Raw genomic sequence first — 25,703 nt, forward strand, 5'->3', positions numbered from 1 at the left:
AAATTTTTAAGAATAATTACATTTTTCGAGGAATTCGATTAAAATTGCATTAAAAATAAAATTGAAATTCTGCAATGAGTTTTATTATTTATGAAAATAATTGAATTCCTAAAAGAGTTTTATTATTTATAAAAATAATTGAATTCCTGTAAAAAAGTTATTATTTATGAAAATAATTAAATTATTGCGAAGAAATTTATAAAAAAAATTTGTAAATAATTGAATTCATGTAAAAATTTTTATTATTTATGAAAATAATTGAATGTTTGCGTAGAATTTTATTCTTTTTTTTTAATAATGGAATTCTTTTGTAAAATTTTATTGAAATAGTAGATATTGAAAATCATTGAATTTTAGAAAACTTTTGAAAATAATTGAAATTTTGACAAAAATTTGATTAAAATTTTGTTAAATAATTGAATATCAGAGAAGAATTTTATTATTTATAAAGAGAATTGAAATTTTGACGAGAATTTTTTTAAATTCTTACTGTTATTATAATTAATTAATTTTGTTAAATAATTTTATATTATTTAAATAAAATAAAAATATTTTGTTTTTTTTATAAATTTTTTTATTTTGATAAATTGTGAATGAGAAAATTTTTTAAAAACGAGAATAGCAATTTTTCAGCAATTTTTTTTTTTGTCATTAGGGCCAAAAAGTAGAAGGAAGGAGAGAGAGAGAGAGAGATTGCAGAATAGTAATCAGAGTGAGAAAAATAAAAAAGAGAGAGAGATGGCAATTGATTAGAAAAATAAAGTATTTCCTGTTTTAAAGTTTCTTAAATGATAAAGATAAGATCTAAAAGATATGCGTAAATGCAATTTATGTTAATGAAGTTTACTTGATTTGCGATAGGAGCGTTTGCGGCCTCCTACCTACAATGCTGAAGATTATGCCATAGCGTTGAGGAGGTGGGGGAGACGTCCTCTGGGATCGACTCAGGATTCTCATGGAACTTTGCCCTCAACGACAAGCTCCAGTTCCGGTTATGCATCCGGAAGTGGTGAAATGACTCTGAGGCAATTTACTTCCGTCAGTGAGCTTCTCAACAAACTCAGGGCCGATCTCAGACTTGCATTTCCAAGGTTTGTGAAATCAATATTTTTTTTTCTTTTCCCTTCATTCAATTTTATTATTTATTCGACACGTCCTTTAATATCTGACGAACAGAGTTTTTCTAAGAATATCAAAATTGAGAGCAAAAAAAATATCAAAATTGTTGCAAAGAAACAATTTTGATATTTTTTTTGCTCTCAATTTTGATATATTTGGAAAAACTGAATTTATGGACCGAAATGTTTCTTTAAAAAAATAATTAATAAAAACAAATAAATAATAAATTGTTGTAAAGCAACAATTATTTATCAACAGACACCAAACTAAAAAATGAAAGTTCTAAGCAAAAAACCGTTTTAACATTTCTTTTATTATTACACGGAGAGAAGGGCGTAGTAGATTCTACTGACATGGCAGTTAAATCTACTAAACAGAATCGTTAGGTTTGGACTGACGGTACAGACAGTGCCATCTACTGCACTGTTTAGTAAGATAGTAAGATACACTGAGCAAACAGTATATTCTACTAAACAGAGAGGTGTCGTAGTGTATTATACTAAACATACAGTTGGCGCCACTAACCGGTGCACTAAATGATTTACTAAACGCGTTCTGTCACATTTACTGCAACTCTTCTCTCCGTGTATTATTATTATTATTATTATTATAAAAGATTCATGTCATATAAAAATTTCTCGCAATAAAAAGATGTAGGTCATTGCTTTTTAGAAATATAATTATGTTTCACACGAAACTAGATATATATATTTATATATAAAAATACAAAAGAAATAACAAGTAGAAACTTGACAAACTATTTAACTTTTAACGAAACAAGAAAGAAACGCATACACACACACACACACACACGAAATTGAATGCAATTTTCTAAGTCTTTTTGGGACCAGGGAAAAATAAAAGAAAAGAAGAAATGAGGTTTCGAATTTCTGAGTCAGTGGACCCGAACTGTCGATATTTATCAAATAATAAGGGAAAAGAGATAAAAACAAACGGAGCGTGCAGACAGTTATTTTTTATTTGCTTTTTATAATACAGTGAAGCATAAAAAAAATAATAATGGTAATGATAATAATAATAATGAGAATCCCGTGTCGCGTGATCGTAACTGTCTCGCGTGTCATCCTCATAATAGCTTCAAGAAAAATTCCAACAAGCCTAATCTTGAATGGTAATTGGCAAAAATATAATTAACCACACTAAGAAAGTGGACAATGAGACATCGAATTGAATTTTTTGCTATTAATTTTAATAAAATATAAATTATAAATATTTTTTATATTTTATCGACAATTCGAATTCTCTTCTTCTTATTCTTCTTGCGCTTATCAAAAATCGTAGTTATATATTCGTAAAAATATTAATAATGTATTTATTTGTTAAATAATTTAATAACTAATATATATATATATATATTTATATTATTATATTATTATTATTAATATTATTATTCTTATTATTACTAATATGATTATTCATTGAGGGTCTCAATATTTTTGATAATTTCTTTTAAGATTTTCAATTAAAAATTTTTTAAATTAATGAAATTCTAATTTAATGGTTTAAAGATTAAATAATAGCAAAAATTGATTGAACACAATTGTTTTAAATCAAAGTTAATAAAAAAAAAATTTAATTCTTTATGAAAATTATTGAATTCCTGAGAAAAATATTATTATTTTAGAAAATATTTAAAGAAATTTTGAAGAATTTTATTAAAATTGTAAAAAATGAATTTTCATAAATAATTCAATTCTTTTGGAAAATTTTCTTAAAATTTTCGAAAATACTTGAATTTCTGTAAAAAAAAATTTATTTTTTATGAAAATAATTGAATTCTTGCGAAGAACTTAAATTAGAATTTTTAAAATAATTAAATTTCTGCAAAGAATTTTATTAGAATTTTAGACAATAATTGAAATTCTTAGAAGAAGTTTCTTATAATTTTTTTAAATATTTAATTCCTGCTAAGAATTTCATTAAAATAAATAATTCCAAATAATTAAAATATCTGCGTAGAATTTTATTATTTATGAAAATAATTCAATTCTTTTGAAAAATTTTCAAAAATAATTAAATTCCTGGAAAGAATTTTTTTTTTTTAAATAATTGAATTTCTGCAAAGAATTTTATTAGAATTTCAGACAATAATTGAAATTCTTAGAAGAATTTTCTTATAATTTTTGAAAATTTTTAATTTCTGCTATGAATTTCATTAAAATAAATAATTCCAAATAATTAAATATCTGCGAAGAATTTTATTATTTATGAAAGTAATTAAATTCTTTTGAATAACTTTCTTAAAATTTTCAAAAATAATGGAATTTCTAGAAGGAATTTCATTTGTTATGAAAAGAATTAAATTCTGGAAAAGAATTTAAATTTAAATTTTTGAAAATAATTGAATTTCTGCGAGGAATTTGATTAGAATTTTTGACAATAATTGAAATTCTTAGAAAAATTTTCTTAAAATTTTAAAAAATTTTTTTAAATTTTTGCAAAAAATTTCATCAAAATAAATAATTGCAAATAAAATTAAATATTTGCGAAGAATTTTATTATTTTTGAAAATAATTAAATAATTAAATTCTTTCCAGAAATTTATTAATATTCTAGAATTATGGGTAAAAATAAATGGATTTTATAATGAAACTTCAAAAATTTTTCATAATTAAATTCTTTCCAGAAATATGGAAAATAATTGAATTTCTGTGAAGAATATTTTATAATTAAAATAATTGAATTCTTTCGACAAATGTTATTAAAATTTATGGGAATTATAAATAATAATAACTAGTTTTTTGGGAAAAATTTTTATTGGAAAAAAAATTTTAAGAAAATTGACCCCCCACCATAATTAGTTAGAAAAAAAAAATTTTTTTTTAAATTTTTTATCTGAAATTATTCGAAATTTGACGTTTTTATTTGAAAATAAATATAAAATTTTGCAATTTGCATAATAATTATAATAAACTAAATACACCGCTTGTTTCATGCACTAGCGCGCGTAAAATTCGCTAGTATTTTAATATTTCTATATTATATAATATTTATAATATTTATAATATAATAATAATTATATTAATATTAATAATAGTTTTTAAAAAATTTTTTAAATATTGTAATTTATTTCTTTACGCAATGAAAATTGAATCTAATTTGTCATTATAAGAACAAATTGAATTTAATTCTGAGTAATGGTAAAATTTATCTCCAATAAATTATTATAAGAGAGTAGAGAATATTAATTTTGAAAAAATAATATTGAAAAACGTAAAATACTTTTTTTATTGATTTCATTTGCTGAAGTAATTTATGTCTCATCTCGTTAGGAAAATTACACTTCCGAATACTCCTTTTTTTTTTTTAATTTCTAAGCCGATGATTAGAAAAAGATAGCAATTTACCAGCCGATGATTAATCGAGCTCTTTGTTCTTTTGGGCTGAACTGTAATTAAAGTCATAGAAATTACAAGTTCAGATGGTAATGAAACGAGTTAATTAAAATCTCTGTCTATGCATGTAATGGATATTCTGAAGCGTGTGATGGATTTCTGCAAGAAAGAGGGAGGGAAAATTAGCAATACGTCTCTCAAATGCTCACGTATACTCCCGTTAACAGATTCTAAGCGCGAATTAATTCTTTAATGAACTTTTACATGATTAAAATGCGTGTTTAACGGCTATTTTTTTTGTGTTTACCGTTTCTCTATGTTTATTTATTTCTTTTCATTCAAGAAGCCTCCAAATAGAGAATTTTTTTTTACAAATAAAAAATTTTAAGTGTGACACACAGCATGTATACGGCATATGGTTATCGCGCATAAATACAAGTTTGTCCTCAATAACAAAAAGAAAAAATTAATAATAATAATAAGAATAAGAACCGTTCGGAGGAGTCGAATCTCAATAACCGATAAATATTTATGTCGAGAGGTTTTGAATATAACTGAGAATAATCTGATGCATCATTTCGCTGACCCAGTGTATAACTGGATACGTACAGTTCGAATTATTGGAAATCTTTTTTTGTAATGAGTATAAAAGTATTTAATTATTATTTACGATATTTGTTGTTTCTATACTTGAAGGAAATTTTTATAAATTTACGAGAAGGACTATAAATATCATTTACGATTAGAATCAAATGTCGTAACTTCGCAGAGAAATTTTTTTTTTAATTAAAAAATAAGTAGCAGACCAAAAAAATATATTTGAATTAAGAAAGATTTCGACTTTAAAATATATTTGAATTAAAGATATATTATAATTTAATTAAACGTAATTAAATCAAAAACGAAGTTGAATCAAAATTATTATGTTTAATTCAAAAATAATTTTTGGTTGACTAAAAGAAAAATAATTATATTTCATTCAAACTTAAATTACTTCTGACTGAAAATTATTTTTACTACTGATACTGTGATACAAATCTTCACAAATTCAAATGTTTGATAAAATATTTAATTGACTACTGATTTTACAAAAATTCTAATGTCTGACAAAAATGGATTTTTACTACTTGTAGAAAAATCAGATAATTACTAAACGTTGCCTGACTATAAATTACTTTTACTGTTACTACTGATAAAAAAAACTTTAGAAATTGTAATGTCTGACTAAACATTAAATTAACTACTTGTAAATTTACAAAAAATGTCTGACAAAAATTGACTTTTACTACTAGTTAACAATTATATAATTACTAAACGTAATCTGACTATAAATTATTTTTACAACTGTTATAAATATTTACAAATTGTAATGTCTGCTTAAACATTAAATTGACTAACGTATATATTAACAAAAAATCTAACGTCTGACAAAAATGGACTTTTACTACTTGTAGGAAAATTATAAAATTATTTAAGACGCCTGACTGTAAATTACGTTTACTACTGATAAACAACTTTAAATATTGAAAAAAATGACCGAACTCTTAATATACTACTTATAACTTTACAAAAAAAGTCAAACGTCTGACGAAAATGGATTATTACTACTTGCAGAAAAATTAAAAAATTATTAAACGGCGCCTGACTATAAATTACTTTTACTACTGATAAAAAAAACCTTAAAAATTATAATGTCTGATTAAACATTAAATTGACTACTTGTAAATTTACAAAAATGGCTCGGTGAAACTAGCGACCCGCCGGCCGCCAGCCATCAGAAGAATCCATAGGCGCCAACACACAAAGTAGCGCGGTGGCCCTATAACGTTCAATCAACGCAAAAACAACGTACGCTAGCTATTACAGTTTATAGAAAAAATTGCAATAGTCACATTTTAACCCTCTGCTGATGCTAACTTATCCCCACTCTATTGCCAAAGAACGTAAATCCCATAGTCCCCACCAGGCATCCAGAATGACAACTTTTGACGATAACGGTCGTTAGCATCAGCAGAGAGTTAAAGAGCAATAATCCCCCTTTAATTTGTGACCAAGAAATAAAAAAGAAATTAAAGAGGGATTAATGCTTCTTAAAATGTGACCAATAAGAAGTTATTTAAAAAATTTTTGATAGCCAGCGTCCCCACCCGCCCGCATCAGAAAAACGAAAATGGAAAAAAAATCGGAAAAAAATTCATAACTTTAAAAATTTTAGACCAAATGTTTATTTCTTGGTCGCAAATTGAAGGGGGATTAATGCTCCTTAAAATGTGACAATTAAAAATTTTTTAAATAAATTTTTGATAGCCAGCGCCCCCACCCGCCCGTATCAGAAAAACGAAAAATAGAAAAAAAATCGGAAAATAATTCATAACTCGAATAATTTTCGACTAATTCTTTGTTTCTTGATCGCAAATTAAAGAGGGATTAATGCTTCTTAAAATGTGACCAATAAGAAGTTATTTAAAAAATTTTTGATAGCCAGCGTCCCCACCCGCCCGCATCAGAAAAACGAAAATGGAAAAAAAATCGGAAAAAAATTCATAACTCGAATAATTTTTGACCAATTCTTTGTTTCTTGGTCGCAAATTAAAGGGGGATTATTGCTGTTTAAAATGTGACTTTTGCAATTTTTTTCTATAAACTGTAATTGCTAGCGTACGTTATTTTGCGTTGATTGAACCGTATAGGGCCACCGCGCTACTATGTGTGTCGGCGCCTATGGATTCTTCTGATGGCTGGCTACCGGCGGGTCGCTAGTTTCACCGAACTTACAAAAATTCTAATGTCTGACAAAAACTGACTTTTACTACTTGTAGGAAAATTAGAAAATTATTTAAGGCACCTGACTATAAATTACATTTACTACTGATAAACAAGTTTAAATATTTAAATGATTGTCTAAACACTTGATATACTACTTATAACTTTAAAAAAAAATTCAAACGTCCGAAAAAAATGAATTTTACTATACTTGTCTGATTATAATTGACTTTTACTACTTGTTCAAAAATCAGAAGAGTATTTACTTCCGTCTTGCTGTGAATGACTTTTACTACTGAAAGAAATGAAAAATTTTAATTCTGACGAAAACTGTATTTTACAACTCAGAAAAATTTAAAAAATAATTGTCTGCTTAAAACTGATTTTTACTTGTGCAAAAACGACAAGAATTTTTATTTACATCGTCTGACTATTAGTGACTTTTACTACTGATACGAGAATTTACCAATAATATTAGAATTTTAAATAAATTTTTCTTTGTGAATTTTTTTTTTCTGTGAATATATTAAATTGTTATAATTTTAATTGCTTTCAACTGCTCGTTAAATACAGTTAGGAAATGTTTGCAGTTTGTAAATAAAGTTGTCATGAATAGTGCTGAAATTATTATTCATTACAAAGCGATTTTAGCGTAAAAATATTCACATCTTCAATATCTCCTCATGGAAGAGAGAAATAATATAGATCTTTGAAAACTGACACATTTGTCATTTCAAGAGGTGAAATCATAGAGGAGAAATCAGGCTTTCCATTTTTCAAACTAGATTCTCCGATGAGTCTATGGATAAATAATGTGTAACTAATATCTGTACTATTTTTCCGCACAATTACGATAATTTGATTCAATTTAAAATTTTTTTTTCCTCTTGTACTATGATTTTCGATACATTTTCTTCAATGAGAAAATATCTTTTCTTATCCAAAAATAAGTAGCGAACCAAAAAAATATGTTTGAATTAAACATATTTTGTAATTTAATTTATAAATTTTTATTTATAACGTAATTTTTATTTATTTGAATATTAACTTAATAATTTATTGAATCAAATTTATTACGCATTGAATAAAAATTATTATTATTTTTAATTCAAAAATAATTTTTGGTTGACTCTATAACAAGGATAATTAAATTGGACTCAAATATATTGCTTTCTGAGTGATCTATATTAAATATTAATTAAGATCGGAAATATTTATTTCCCTTCATGGTATGGGAATTAGTATTATCTCTTCCTGATGAAATTACCAGTGTATCAATTACATTTTCGCAAAAATTATACAATTTTTGCTATAGACACTGCCTTACTCAGTTAACTTCAAGTTGGTCGTTTGTCTTCATTATATTATTATCAAGCTTTCCAGGAAAGTAACAGCATGACATCTTAATGCCCTTTAATTATTACGGGACGAAGTGAAATAGATGTGAAAATATTTTTCTCACACAAAAAACAAAAGAAATACCTAACATTATATTGTTTTTGCTAATATCAAAATTCAATTTAGTTTTATTTAATTAAAATTTTCAAGTTCTTCATTCATTCATTATCATGTCAGGAGTTATTCTATTGTCGCGTATAATTGAAATTGTATTAAATCTATTCTATTTCTTAGTTTTAATCAGTTTTTATTTATTAATTATTTATGGAAATAAAAAATTTTTATTTTTAATTATTAATTTTAATTTTGGAATAATTTTAGATTAAAAATTTTTTTAAATTTTATTTTTCACTAATTTACTAATTAATTATTTATTATTTTTAGAAACTTTAGTAAAATTCTTCCCAAAAATTGAATTATTTTCTTAATTTATAAAATATTTTCCGGAACTTAAATATTTTAGTGAATTTTAATAAAATTCTTAGCAGAAATTTAATTATTTTAGAGAATTTTGATAAAATTCTTCCCAAGAGTGTCATTATTTTGAAAAATTTAAATTCTTTTTATAAATAATAATATTTGCCGCAAAAATTCAATTATTTTCAAATATTTCTTATAAAATTCATTAAAAGAATTCAATTATTTTTAATACAATTTTAATTTTTACTTGACTTTCTCGAAAGAATGTCATTATTTTCAAAGATTTTAATAAAATTCTTCGACAAAATTCAATTATTTTACAAAATTTTTATAACTTTTCTCTCAAGAATTCAATTATTTTCATTAGAATTTTAAATTAAATTTTTTTTTTTGCAAAATTCAATTATTTTTAAAAATATTTAATAAAATTTTCGTAGATATTCAATTATTTTCAAAGATTTTTATAAAATTATTTTTAAAAAATTGCAAATTTTCGAGAGAATTCAATTATTTAAAAAAAAGTTAATTCTAAAATTTTTCTGAGACAGTCAATTATATTCTAAAAATTTTAATTTTTAATTCACAAAAAATTTCAATTATGCAAAAAAAAAAAATTTCTTATTTTTTCCATAAAATTCAATTATTTTACAAATAATAAAGTTTATTCCAGAAATTTAAATATTCCTATAAAATATAAATAACAGAATTCTTCGCAGGACATCAATTATTTTTAATAATACAATTTTAAATAAATTGCTTCAAAAAATTTTAATTATTCTTAAAAATTTTATTAAAATTCATCGAAAGAATTCAATTATTTATAAAATTTTTGATAAAAATAATCAATTATTCATTCAATTATTTATTTTTGTATTTAAAACTGAAATAATTGAATTCTCTTAGAACTTTCTGACCAGAATAATTGATTTTAAGCTACCTATATTAAATTAAATTTTGCAATAAAATAATTGCAATACATTTTATATTTTAAGAAATATTTTTTAAAAAAATTGAATTTTAGAAAAATTTAGAATTGAAGTAAGATAAGAAAAGAAATGAATATTTTTTATGGAAATCAGGGAAGTACAGAATCAAATTTTTCTGAATCGACAAAAATAAATTTTTTAAGGGTGTCTAATTTAATTTTCGGATATTTACTTTTTACCAAATTCTCTAATCTTAGTATTTTTTGCTAGTTTTTTTAAATTAATTATCGAGTGCGAAGCCTGTATTCATTTTTATTTATTTATTTTTAATTTTTTTTTTTTAATTAATTTTTTTTGTTTTTTTATTTATTTTTTATTGAAATATTAATTGGTAAATTGTTTTGTCGGAAGTGCGTTTTTTCTTTTAATTGGTCTATATTTTTTTATAGAAATTATATTAATTGGAAAAGTGTTTTGTCTGAAGTACGTTTTTCCTTTGATTTTATTTATTTGTTTATTTACTTTTTTATTGAAATATCAATTCAAAAAGTTTTTTTATAGGAATTGTATTTTTCCTTTTGTTTCTATTTATTTATTTTTTGTTGAAATATTAATTGCAAAAATGTTTTGTCAAAAGTTCGTTTTTTCTTCGATTATTTATTTATTTTTTGTTGAAATATTAATTGGAAATGTTTTTTTGTCAAAAGTTCGTTTTTCCTTTGATTATTAATTTTTTTATTTATTTTTTAATTGAAATATTAATTAGAAAAGTGTTTTGTCGAAAGTTCGTTTTTCCTTTCGAATATACAAGAGAGAAAGAGTGAGAGAGAAAGAATAAGACATGAAGAGTGAGAGAGACAGAGTAAGTGAGCGAAGCGCGACTTGTTAAAGTGAGACTGCCGCTAATTAGGAATTAATGAGCTGCCACTTGGAGTTTAATTAAAAATCACAGTCAATTTTATAGATGAGACGGAAGGAGAAAAATAAAATGCAAGATGAAGTGAACAAATGTGTGTGTGTATGTGTGAAAGGTTCACCCCCATCATGAAGCATATATATTTATATAGGAAAAGAGGGTTTAGAAGAACGAGGAAGGGAAAAGATGCACTGGCAATGCGAATCGGTTTTTTATCAACACGCGGGAAAGGGCAGCGAACCCAAGATAGCGAACACTTCCGGTTCATGTAATACTACGCAACCGCTTCGTATCGTACATCAAGTTTGCTTTTATTGTTGTCTACACTTTTTACACCGTTCGCGTTACCAGAATGTTGCGATAAGCAATATGGAAGTTGGTATTTCAATGCCTCGCTTATCCGCATGAATGGCGATGCACGAACCCACATTTACATACTTCTTGTTAATATTTCAATCCTGAATTACATTATATTCCCTTTTTTTCAACTTTTCCCCCTCTCGCTTCATTTTTTTTTTCGTTTTTGTCGTTTTTGTCCTTTTTCCCTTATTTCACAATGAGTGGAAAAAATTTGCTTCCTTTTTGTCTCGGTTTGAAGCTTGGGGAGTCGGTGTCCGAGAAGGAAACTTTACCCATTTCCGGTTAAATTGTAAAAAATTGGGGGGGAATATTTTTGTCGTCTTTCTATAGTCACGTTATTTAGTCTCTAATCTGAGTGCCTCTTGTATTTTTTTGCAAATTTGACTCAAAATTTGGGGTAGATTTCTGCATTACCGGCATTGAACTACTAATTTTTTTTTATCTAATTTGCAAAATTATCATTTTTTTTAAATTTATTTACTTAGTATCAAAACTAAATATTCTATTTATTTCTTCCAGACTTTGTAATGTATTTTGAAAATTAGGTTTTGTGTCAAAATGTCGGTTTAATTACCAAGCAGTCAATTATCACAATTTCGATCAATTTTTTGCAAAATGGTAAGTTGGCTTTTCAAAATTTTTATAGTATTTCAATCCTTATCAACCAAACTAAGTGCCTCTGGTATTTTTCCCTTTTTTAATTCAAAAATTTTTTAGTAAGATTTCAAGACTAAATATTGGAATAATGAAAATCACAATTATGCTGGCTATTAATTTTTCTTAAAAAGATTTTTATTTTTGAGGGAGACATAAATAAACATTCCTAGATTGTATTCCAAAAAAGAATTGTTAATTAACAACTGAAAAGTTTAAATTTCGTTCAAAAAAAAAAATTGTTTCAACTAAATATATTTTATTTAGTTCAAATCAATCTTATTCGATTCAAATAAAAAATTGATTCCAGTGTAAAAAAAATTGTTTGATTAAAAAAAAAGTGCTAACAAAATATTATTATTGATTCAGAAAACTAAATAACATTTATTTGAAATTTTGAATTTTGAACTAAATAATATTTTGGTTGAAATCAATTTTATTTTGTTGAAATAAAAAGTTGATTCTTGTTGGAAAACAATTTTTTTTAAAATGTTATCATTGGTTCAAAAAACTAAATAAAATTGATTGTAACTAAATAAAATATATTTGGTTCAAATAAATTTAATTTGTTTCAAATAAAAAGTTTATTTTCGCTTAGAAAAAAAAATTATTTTTATCAAATAAAATTTTTCTTTGAACCAAATGAAAAAGTTAGTAGTTTGTGAAACAAATATACTTTTAATTATTACGAACATATATTTGGTTCAAATAAATCATTTTTCTATGTGTATTGTGACACAATATTATTATAATAAAATCTTAATTAGAAGAAAAATAAATAAATTTCATTCATTTTAACCAGCAGAACAAAATAAAATTTTAAATACAACAACGCAGGTAAAAAACAAAAGGAATAAATTACATTTCATATTTTAGTTTTTTAATTTATATTTTAAAATTTTTTATTTATTTTTTTATGTGGGTATATTTTAGTGTATTTATTTCCGCTCAGATATTTATCTTGTTCAGCTCATAAAAAATGATCCTTACATATAAAGAGAGAGAGAGAAAAGAAAGTTGAAATATCGTGAACACTCCGCATGACAGTATTGACATATAACGATAAAGATGTTCCTTTGTGCTTTATAAGAAATGATTGTAACAAAAAAAAAAAAATAATAATAATAATAATAATAAGAATAATAATATTGATAATAATAATAAAAATCTTCGTCTTCTATCTTCATCTATATTAATAATCGTTGTATTCCGGAAATCTGTTCACAGTTTGAAGTTAGTTATTAATTGCTTTTTTATTTCCTAACATTTAAAATAATTTTTCTTTTTTAATGTTTTCAGTTTTAAAATTAATACATTGAAAATTATTAAATTCTTGCAAAGTATTTTATCCAAAAAATTGCAATACACTGAGAGAAATGGATAGTCAGATTTTGATGTTAAAAAGATGATGTTACACGATACTATCATTATGCTACTGCCAACCATCACAGATGCTAAAAAAAATATAGTTATGCTATCCCGTACTACCAAGATGTTACTCCTGATGATATTGATGGTAACGGTGACTATCTAGATAGCTGTCTGTATACGTAGCATTAAAGATGGTCACCCTAACCACAATTATGTTACCCACTACTATAAATTTCTCTCCGTGTACAATTGAATTTCTTCAAAGAATTTTAAAATTTATGAAAAAATAATAATAATTGAATTCTTGCGAAGAATTTTATCAAAATTTTTGAAATTCCTAAATACATTCTTTTGAAAAATTTCTTTACAATTTTTGAAAATAATGGAGCCTTTACTTTTTTTACTAATTTTAATTGAAAATTTTTAAAGTGATTAAATTTTATGAATAATTTCTTTAAAGTTTTTTAAATAATCGTGATTTATTAATAATTGTATCTAATTAATAATTTTACTATCAAGTTTCATTAAATTTATTAATAGAAAATTAAATTCTTCTAAACAATTTTATTAAAGTTTTTTCGTGAAAATAATTAAATTCCTTTTGAAGAATTTCTTGAACTTTTTTGAAAATAATGTACCTACTTTTTTTATAATTTTAATAGAAAACTTGGAAAATATTTGATTTAAATAAAAAATTTTGTTTAATTTTTTTAAATAATATAGTTTTTTTTAATAATTTTCATAAAAAAACTTGGAAAAAAATAATTGAATTAAATACAAAATTTTGTTTAATTTTTTTAAATAATCGTGTATCTTAATAATTATGATTAAAAATTTAATTCATGAATTTTATGAAAATGTGTTGAAGAAAATAATTAAATTCCTGAAAAGAATTTTATGATTTATAAAAATAATTTAATTCTTATAAAGAATTTTACTATTTATAAAAATAATTTAATTGTTTCGAAGGATTAATTGAAAAATTTTCAAAAATAATTGAATTTTTTCGACAAAATTTATTAAAATTTTTTTTAAAATAATTGAATTCTGACAAAGAATTTTACTAATTAAAAAAATAATAATGAAATTCTTCCACAGATTTTTATGATTTATGAAAATAATTGAATTGTTTAGAAAAATTAACTAAAAAAAATAATTGAATTCTCACTTAGAATTTTATGATTTATGATAATAATTAAATTCTTGCGAAGAATTTTACTATATAAAAAAATAATTGAATTGTTAAAAATAATTGAATTCTTCCGAAGAATTTTATAATTTATGAAAATAATTGAATTCTTGCGAAGAGTTTTACTATTTATAGAAATAATTGAATTGTTTAGAAAAGTTAACTAAAATTTTTAAAAATAATTGAATTCTTCCGAAGAATTTTATTAAAAATTTCGAAAATAGTGAACAATAATAATTAATTATGTACTTAATAAGTGAATTTTGTAAATTTTTAATCAGAAATTATTCAAAAATTGAAGTAACGTTAGCTATTTATGATAATAGTAAGAATAAGAATGAAAATAGTAATAGATAATAACAACAATAACAATAATAATGATAATAATATTAATAATAATGATAATGATAATAATAATAATAATAATAATGATGATGATAATAATAATAACAATATTTCGTAGTGTTGTTACAAAGCAGACAAAAGATTAAATATATTAATCGATAAAAAATAATCTCGTACGTGTCCCAATTTGTTTCGACTGAATAATACATGCAATGCGGAAGGATCACTTTAAAATTTCAAGCTTGATAAATTCTCGCTCGGAAAAGGATGCATAAATCAAGCGGCCCTTCATCGATGAATTTTCCAATCTTGGCGCCGAACTTCGTTAATCATAAATCTCGTTCTTCTTATATCCCTCTTCCTTTCTTTCATTCTCTTTCTATTTCGCTTTTAACCTTCTCTCTCTTTCTCTCTTTCTCTCTTTATGTGCATATACTTTGAGGCTTTCATTTTCAATGGCACGCCTCTCGTAAGCTTTGAATATTAACGCGTGTCCACCTGCATTCTAAATTAAAAAAAAAAAAAAAAGAAGAATCTATTTAATATTCTTACTGTGAATTCTCATCCTCGTTTTTTTATTTTTTGAACGTGAATATATACCATAAAGTCTCTGAACTTCCCACATAACTAACGTGTTCGTAATTTTCTATGTATATTTATTCTATTCATGTTATATTCCGCGCTCATTGTTGTCAAAACATTAAACACAAGAGGAGAGATGTGATTCATGGAGAATTTTTTGTTTCTTACGTGCTGTGTATTTTAATTTCGGGTGTGTGGATTTTTTTATTGGTTTGTTAAACATTTTTTTTTAGAAGTAAAAACACTTTTATTGTGAAACAATTTTTTTCAATTAGTAATTAAATTTTTTATTTGTCTCACAAGTAGTTTTAAAATTGTAATTTTACATTTATAATTTGCTCGTAAAAAAATTTAGTTGTGGCAGCAACAGTAATGACTTTTGCTACCACAACCAAATTTTTTTACTAGCAAATTATAAATTTATAATTGCAAATTTAAAATTACAAATTTAAAAATACAAATTTCAAAATACAAATTTAAAAATACAAATTTAAAATTAAAAATTTGAAATTACAAATTTGAAATTACAAATTTGAAATTACAAATTTTAAATTAGAAATTTAGAACTGCTTAACTTTTACTACTAATTAAAAAATTTACAATTCAAAATATTGTGTCTGACTAAAACGAACTGTTACTACTTTTTTTACAGTCTGACTAAAATTAATTACTACTACTAAAAGCAATTGATGATTTTCATGTTAGTTGTAAAATTACGTCTGACTGTAAGTAACTTTTACTACTTGTAATTTAAATCGTAAGATTTTAAAAAGTGATTTACTATGACGGACTTAGCATTGAAGCATAAGCATTATATGAATGGAGCGACTGACTAGATATAAATCTTGCTACTAATGCAAAATTTTTTCACATTAAGAAAAGTGGCACTGATTTATTATTAAAAATAATTTGTCTGACGAAAACGTACCTTTACTACTTGTATGAAAACAAAAAGAATTTTAAACAGCGTCTGACTAAAAATTATGCTTTCCACTCATACAAAATTTTTACAAATTGCAATGTCTGACTAAACATTTAATAGACTACTTGCAAATTTCCAAAAAAGTGAAATGTCTGACCAAAATTGACTTTTACTACTTAAAGAAAAATTACACAATTATTAAACGTCGCCTGACTATAAATACTGTTTACTACTGATAAAAAACTTTAGAAATTTTAATGTCTGACTAAACAATTATTTAACTACTTGTAAATTTACAAAAACAAAAAATGTCTGACGAAAATGGATTTTTACTACTAGTTAAAAATTATATAATTACTAAACGGCGTCTGACTATAAATTATTTTTACTACTGATATAAATTTTTGCAAATTGTAATCTCTGATTAAACATTAAATTGACTACTTATAAATTTACCAAAAAAAAATCTATTGTCTGACAAAAATTGACTTTTACTACTTGTAGGAAAATTATAAAATTATTTAAGGCGCCTGACTGTAAATTACTTTTACTACTGATAAACAACTTTAAATATTGAAATGACTGACTAAACACTTAATTTACTGCTTATAACTTTACAAAAAATGTCAAATGTCTGACGAAAATGGATTTTTACTACTTGTAGGAAAATTACAAAATTAAAAACGGCGCCTGACGATAAATTATTTTTACTACTGATATAAATTTTTACAAATTTTAATGTCTGATTAAACATTAAATTGACTACTTGTAAATTCACAAAAATTCTAATGTCTGACAAAAACTGACTTTTACTACTTGTAGAAAAATTTTGAAAATTATTAAACGTCGCCTGACTATAAATTATTTTTACTACTGATATAAATTTTTACAAATTTTTAATGTCTGATTAAACATTAAATTGACTACTTGTAAATTTAACAAAAATTCTAATGTCTGACAAAAACTGACTTTTACTACTTGTAGAAAAATTTTCATAATTATTAAACGTCGCCTGACTATAAATACTGTTTACTACTGATAAAAAACTTTAGAAATTTTAATGTCTGACTAAACAATTATTTAACTACTTGTAAATTTACAAAAACAAAAAATGTCTGACGAAAATGGATTTTTACTACTAGTTAAAAATTATATAATTACTAAACGGCGTCTGACTATAAATTATTTTTACTACTGATATAAATTTTTGCAAATTGTAATCTCTGATTAAACATTAAATTGACTACTTATAAATTTACTAAAAAAAATCTAATGTCTGACAAAAATTGACTTTTACTACTTGTAGGAAAATTATAAAATTATTTAAGGCGCCTGACTGTAAATTACTTTTACTACTGATAAACAACTTTAAATATTGAAATGACTGACTAAACACTTAATTTACTGCTTATAACTTTACAAAAAATGTCAAATGTCTGACGAAAATGGATTTTTACTACTTGTAGGAAAATTACAAAATTATTAAACGGCGCCTGACGATAAATTATTTTTACTACTGATAAACAACTTTAAATATTGAAATGACTGACTAAACACTTGTTATAATACTTATAAATTTACAAAAAATTCAAACGTCAGACAAAAATTGAATTTTACTATACTTGTCGAATATAGAAATAAAAACTTTATAAAAAATAAATAAATAAATAAAATTTATAAAATCACGAAATTATCAAACGCTTGACTATAAATGACTTTTTCCACTGACCTTTTGTCAACATTACAAATTGTAATAAATTTTATCTGAATGTAAATATTTTTTAACACAATATTTTCTCTTTTTTATTCACAAATTATTGATTTGCACTCATTAATTGAGAATAGAAATAATAAATATTTCCCCTCCTACTTTTTTAAACTATTTCATAACGTAATTACTTTTGGAATTAATTAGTTTCCTATCAAAGGTCACAGGATGATTAGTTGCATTAGTAGTCATGAGAGTCGAAGAAAGAAAAAGAAAGTTATATTACAGATTATTATACAATATCGTTTGGAAGTGCTATAATATATTCTTCCTTGAAAAATTACTCTTTAGTTTCGTAGAATAAAGATCAATCATTGTGATAAAAAAGAATCTCTGTAAATGGTATAATTTAAATCATCCTTTGAGATATGAACATAATTTGAATTTTATGAGCACACTTATATTAATGCAAGTGATATGATTAATTATTTCGCCTCGAAATATTTCTCTTTCTATTTTTTTCCTTGATTGGTTTTCTATAGGTGAAATTATCAGTAAGTTCTGCGGAACATAAATAATAAATATTAATAATAATTAATAATTAACTATAATTATTAATTATTATTAATATTTCTTATTATTAATATTTCTTACTATTTATATTTCTTACTATTTATATTTCTTATTGCTTATATTTCTTATTATTTATATTATTTAGAATATAATAAATATTAATAATAATTAATAATTAATTATTTATTTATTTTACAATCCCCGCAGTCCAATCATTGGATCGTAAATGGGTAACAAAATAATTACAAAAAAATATATTTATTTCATTATTTATTTTCTTATTTTATTATTATTATTACCATTATTTATTTAGTATTCATAAATTAATAAATAAATATTTACGATTAAAGTTGAGAATAAATCATAGAGAAGTTCTTTTTTTTCTCTTGACAAATTCGTCGAAAGTTTTTGTCAAACTCACAAAGGAAATTAATAGTCATTCAAAAGTTCATAAGAAAATGCGCACATTCATCTTAATCATTACAAATCAAACTATACTTGAAGAGAAGTATTTCTTTTCTAATATTTCTTTTTTTCATTACTGATTTTAAATGAAGTGTAAAAAATTAAAAAAGTTTTTTTTTTAATTTTATATTGTTACAGCATTTTTTTTTTTGTCAAATAACCTTCCTTTTATTTATGAACTTTTTATTTTTTCTTTATTTATTCTCCGTTTAAGAATCATTTTTATTCGTGGAAATAAATCTCTTCTCCTTTTATGTGATAGATTATAAAAATGATTTTTAGCAGCTTGATTTTTCTTATACATTCTCAAATATAAAATGTGTCAGAGTTAAAAAATATTTTTTGTAGACAAAAAAAAAATTCGTTTCTTTGTTCACAAAATTTATCAGCAATAAAAGAAAAAGGAAACAAAAATTTTGCAACGTGAGTTTAAGAGTATTCTTTTTTTTTGAATTTACTCTTTCATTTATGACAAACGAAATGGAAAACAGCAAATTTACATATTGAAACGTTACACGTCATTCTAGAAACTAATTTGAGAATGAAGAATCATCTTGACTCACAAAGAAGTTATACATATATTTTCTTCACCTGTAGTAACAAGCAGGTGTTATTATGGGCCATAAAAATTGTTCAAAAATAAAAGTTTGGAACTTTTTAACTCGATTTTCTACTTGAAAGAAGTGAAAACATTTTTAAAAAATTATTTTCGAAAATATTTTTTTATTAATTTGGAAGATTTGAAATATTCTTTATTAATTTTCTTTTTTTTCTTTTTATCTTTTTTTTTAATACTGTAAAGTTAAATAATAATGAATTTTAAATAATAAAAATTATTTAAAGGTTTATTGATGTTTTGTCCCATATAATAAATTTAATATAAAAATATAATAATAAATAATAATAAATATAATATTTTTATTATAAAAATAAATAAAATAAAATAAGTAAAAATTATTCTTCATTAAGTCTACAGTTATTAGAAATAATATTTTTACAAATAAATAAATATTTTAAACTAATAAAGAATAAATTAATAAAAATAAAATTAAGAATTATTTATTTTTAAATTAGATTTAAAATTTATTTTTAAATTTATTTTTAAATTAGTTTATTATAAAATTAATTTTTATCATTATCAATTTATTATCAGTCGATTTCACAGTTATTTAAAAAAATAAAACAAAATAAAATTTATATCTTTTTTTACAAAGTAATTATTAACTAATAATTTTTGAGTTAATATTTATTCATAATTAAATATTATGAAATAATAAATTAATTAAGAAAATAATAATAAAAACAGTGAAAAAGAAACGACGACGATAAATAAAATGTAAAACAAGATTCAAAACGATAATTAAAATATAATGATAATAATAAAAATGAGAGCTTAGTGTAGAAAAGCTTAGTGAAGCAATCAGTAAATGACATGACAGTATTTTATTAGCATCTTTCGATTAATTCATAGATTTAGATAGAAACGATAATCTGACACGTTTTATATCGGAATAAAAAAAAATACGATACACACAAGACTGGTATAAAGTTTTACGCTATTTTTTTCTTTTTTTTTCTCTGAAAGTTTTAGAAAACAAAGATGTTTCCGCAATTTACTGCTGAGCCGCTTGAATCCAATTATGTATAATTCTGATAATAGTTAATGACTAATAACATTCGATGGCAATCAGTGAGCACTTCCTATCAAAGAGGTAAAATGTTTATAAGTGAAGAAAACAGGTTGACGAACGATTATTCAACCTCAACTTTAAAAGGATATAAAACAAAACATTTCCTGCTATCGTCCAACTACTGATAAGATTAAGTAATTTCTTAACCAGTCCGTGCGATTTACACTTATTTTAATATATTTATCAGGGAGAAAAAAATTCTTATGATAATCATTATAAAAAGAAAACAAAAGAGGGAATAACGATTGAATCTCAATTAAATGCGAGTTTGTATATAGTTTTGGTTGAAAAATTTTTTTATAAATAGTATTATCTTTATTAATAACACTTTATTATTATTTCTTATTAATAACTCTTTATTAATATTTTCTTATTAATAACTCTTTATTAATAATTTACTAAAAGAAAATATATAAATTCTAATTGTCAGGCAACTTATTGTTTTAAAGTAATAAACATGTTTTAGAAGTATTATAACACTCAAAATTTGGGAAAAAGGAAGTTTAAATTTTTTTTCTAATTCTAATAATTTTTTTAACATTTTTTATTTAAAATAAGAATATTTTTAATAGAAATATTTTTTACTCAATTATAAATTATGAAGATTAGCTACTTAATCAGGGAAAAGTCAGGGATTTTTATTAAAGTAAAAGGAAAAGATTGAATTTTGGAGAAATTACAAATAATTGCAGAAATACAATTATTTTCAAAAGTAATAAAATTCTATGCAAAAATTCAATTATGTTCAAAAATTAAAACAAAAATTCTCGACAAAATTTCAAAATTATCTTTAAAAATAATAAAAATCTTCTCCAAAATTCAATTATTTTCAAAAATTTTAATAAAATTCATGCGGAAAAATTTTAATTATTTTCGAAAATTTTCCTCGATTCAATGATTTCAATATCTATTATTTTAATAAAATTTTTCAAAAGAATTCAATTTACAAAAATTTTTTATAAATACGTTCGCAATAATTCAATTGTTTTCATAAATAATAACATTTTTTACAGAGATTCAATTATTTTCATGAAAAATAAAATTCATTGCAGAATTTCAATTATTTTTAATACAATTTTAATTGAATTTCTCGAAAAATGTCATTATTCTTGAAAATTTTATGGAAATTCGTCGAAAAAATTCAATTATTTAAAAATTTATTGATAAAATTCTTTATGAGAATTGAATTTTGAGAAACATTCGTTTATTCAATGAATTATTTATTTTTGTATTTAAATAATTGAATTCTCATAGATCTAATAAAAATTAGTTAAAAATGAATTTAGATAAAAGAAAATAATAAAAATTTAGATAATAATTGAATATTAAAAGTATTATAACGTAAATTTTTTGAAAGAATTGAATTTTGAGAAGATTTTAAATTAAAATCTTTAAAAATTTAAATTTTTTTCTACTTTTAACTGACAATTTTGTAGAATTAATTTTTTTTGGAAAAGTTTAATTGAATTTTTATAAAAAATTATTTCAAGTTATTTTATTTTCTAAATAGTTAATTAAAGAATTTGTGAATAATCGAAATTTCGTAATATTTAATTGTAAACAAATGGATTTGAAAATTCTCAAGGAACTTTTGCAAAAATTATTTTAAAAATAATTGATAATTGAATTCTTTCGAAGATTTTTAATAAAATTTTTGAAAATAATCACATTTTTCGAAAAATTTACTTAAAATTGTATTCAAAATAATTGAAATCCTTAGAAGAATTTTATTATTTTGGAGAATAATAGAATTCATGCAATGGATTTTATTGAAATTTTTAAAAATAATTGAATTCCTGAGAAGAATAAATTTTATTGTTTAAAAAATAATTGAAATCCAGTGAAGAATTTCAAAGAATTTTATTAAATTTCTTTTAAATAATTGAAATTCTATGAAAAATTTTATTATTTATAAAAATAATATTGAATTCTTACAACGAATTTGAATACATTTTAAAAAAAAAAAATATTTGAATTCTTTTGAGAAATTTTATTAAAATAGTAGATTTTGAAAATATTTGAATTTCATCGAAAAATTTCATTATTTGTAAAATGTAATTGAATTCTTGCAAAAAATTTTTGAAAATAATTCCATTTTCCGAGGAATTTATTTAAAATTATATTAAAAATAATTGAAATCCTATGGAAAATTTTATTATTTTTCAAAATATAATTAAAATCTTACAACGAATTTTATTTCATTTTTTATTAAATAATTGAATTCTTTTGAGAAATTTTATTAAAATAGTAGATTTTTTTGCAAGAATTCAATTATTAATTGAATTCTGGCAAAAAATTTTTGAAAATTATTTTCCGAGGAATTTATTTAAAATTTTATTTAAAATAATTGAAATCCTATGGAAAATTTTATATTATTTATGAAAATAATTGAATTTTTACAACGAATTTTATTCCACTTTTAAATAATTGAATTTATATGAAAAATGTTATTCCTTTCTTAAAAAAGACATGGAGTGGAAAGGTCGAATGTATCGAAAAGTATCGAAGTAAAGAATGGGCAATGAGAATGTAAAATCTTAATAGAAGGGTGTTTTTAAAATTGTTTGTACATGTGAAGGTGGCGCTGCAGTCGTATGTTATTTAAAAAGAGCGCGAATATATAAATTTTATTTTTGTTAAGAGAAAGTACTCATAATAAATCTTATTTTGCATTGTCAAAAAAAACGTCAACATTTCAAATATAAATAAGCAAATTATTAACTGAAAAAATTTGAATATTATTATTAATGAAATAATGGACTTGGACAATGAACATATAAAAACTAGCACCGTAGACGGCCGCTTGCGGCCGTCGGAGGAGCTAGTACTTGTAAAAATGATATTGAATTCTGGAGAAGGATTTTATTTAAATTTTTGTAAATAATGTAATTTTTTTTTTTTTTTTGAAAAATTTTATGGAAATTTAAATTATTATAAAACATGAAGATATTGATCGATATCTTCATGTTTTATAATAATATTTTTTTAAATAATTGATTCAGAATATTTTTTAGATTCAGAAATAAAGTTTTAAAATTTTGTCTGAACATTTTTTTTGATTATCTAATAATTTTTATAGTGGATCAAAATATATTTTAGATTCAGGAAAAAAGTTATAATTTTGTCGATGGAAATGAGGGAAAAACAAAATTAATTTTTTTTGCAACCCTGTATTACTAATGAATTATTCTCACTATAAACATTGGTAAACAGTAAATAATGAATAATTATATTTTAATAATTTTAATATTTTTAGGAAAACAAATTAAATATCAGAAGTACTTCTTAACACGTTTTTTAATTCAGAATAATTTTTTTTTTTTTAATTAAAGGAGAAAGAAGTTAACAATAAATTCACTTCCTTTAATTTTTTTTTTAATTTAAAAAAAAGCCCGCAAATAATAATACATTATAAACGTACTTTGTAAAATTTGTATACGCAATTATCTCATTACACAAAAGGTTTCGTAATACTTATTCTATATACACGGTTTAGGTAATAAAAAAATCTTAGCGGCTCTCCTTTGTTCGAGTATAGTCACGAGAGAAAAATATTAAACAAAAAAAAAAAAGAAAAAAGGGGAAAAAAGAACCAAAAAATCGCAAAAGGTTTCACATTCCTAAAGGGTTGTGAAGAAAATTTGCATTTCAACCCAGCGTATATTCCGTGAAACTTGAAAGCATGTAATTCTCCAAGTTACGGGATTTATATTGCTGGTAGTATTAAAAATGTTGGTTGTCATAAAGAAAGCAGAACGTGTGCGTATATATAATAAAAAGGAGCACGCACACACACACACTCACGAATATTAAATATCGGGATTCACAAAAGACTTAAAGGAGTAAATGGAGTAAATGTATAGCAGTCAGTGCCAGACTGTTTTGCCCGGTTGCATTATTTTTTTTTTCGCGACCCCCATTAAACAAATGCAGCGAAGTTAAAAGAGGGGAAAAAAATTAGAGGCACACAACATAAGCTGTAACCGTAAATGTCGCCGTGTTTGGGGATATATAAGATCTCTCTCGCATATGAGAGAGAATTGCACAATAATGCGCGCCTTGTGTTGCAAATGAAACACCGTAACTGCAAGAGGAAATTCATAAATCAATGGGCTGTCAGAATTTTTTTATTTTGGCTAACGAGAGGACAAGGACAAAAGCCGATCAACAATTATTATTGCCCGAGTATTATTATAATGTTATTAATCATTTTTTTATTTTTCAAAATGGTCATGAAAGAGGATGTTCATCGGATTTTTTTTTTTTTTTTGAAAATATTACCTCACCATATTTTATACAGTGACGAAAAATATTTATTTGAATTGAAGAATGTTCTTGTAGATAAAAAATATTTTTTTATTCAAAGAATATTCAAAATATTCAAAATATTTCACTGTTTCAAAAAATATTCCTTTGAATAAATAAATATTTCAAACAAATAAAAAAAATTTTCCGAGGAGATCTTTTTGAATAAGAAAAGAATTTTAAATAATAAAGAATAAAAGAATATTTCTTCGAACAAAAAATATTCCATTAAATTAAATTTTTTTTTCTTTAAATTAGAAAGTAAAAATATATAGGTACTTTTCCTCTGAATAAAAAATTATTTTTTCCCCATCAAAAATTCGATTCCTTCCCCAACTTTTGTTGAGGGGACTTTAAGGGGCAAAAAAAATCGTTTTAGTCAAAAAAAATATTTAACAAAAATTCTAGATAAAGTAACTACTTTTTCGACTTTTTTTTGTATTTTTTTTACTAAAGCGATTTTTTATTTAATTCAATATTATCACAAAAATTTTATTTTTTATTTCCCTGACCTTTCGCTGATTTCTAAATTCAATTATTCAAAACTTCACTAATTTTGATATATAAATATTTAAATACTTGTTCCTTTTCTTCACGGGAAATAAAATTTAAAAAATTTCAATTTAAAACCTTCTAAAAT

At 22.9% G+C, this 25,703-nt stretch overlaps 1 protein-coding gene across 3 annotated transcripts in view; it reads left to right on the forward strand.

The window, feature by feature from the left end:
• LOC122508961 overlaps positions 1 to 25,703 on the forward strand; it is a 126,366-nt gene that overhangs the window by 85,840 nt on the left and 14,823 nt on the right. For all 3 annotated transcript variants that reach the window (XM_043622654.1, XM_043622655.1, XM_043622656.1), the window contains one exon: positions 862 to 1,091. In XM_043622654.1, coding sequence (XP_043478589.1) covers positions 862 to 1,091 — 230 coding nt within the window. The remainder of the gene's footprint in view (positions 1 to 861; positions 1,092 to 25,703) is intronic.

Source organism: Leptopilina heterotoma, unplaced genomic scaffold (genome assembly GCF_015476425.1).
Source record: "Leptopilina heterotoma isolate Lh14 unplaced genomic scaffold, ASM1547642v1 Lhet_59, whole genome shotgun sequence".
Classification (NCBI taxonomy): Eukaryota; Metazoa; Arthropoda; class Insecta; order Hymenoptera; family Figitidae; genus Leptopilina; species Leptopilina heterotoma.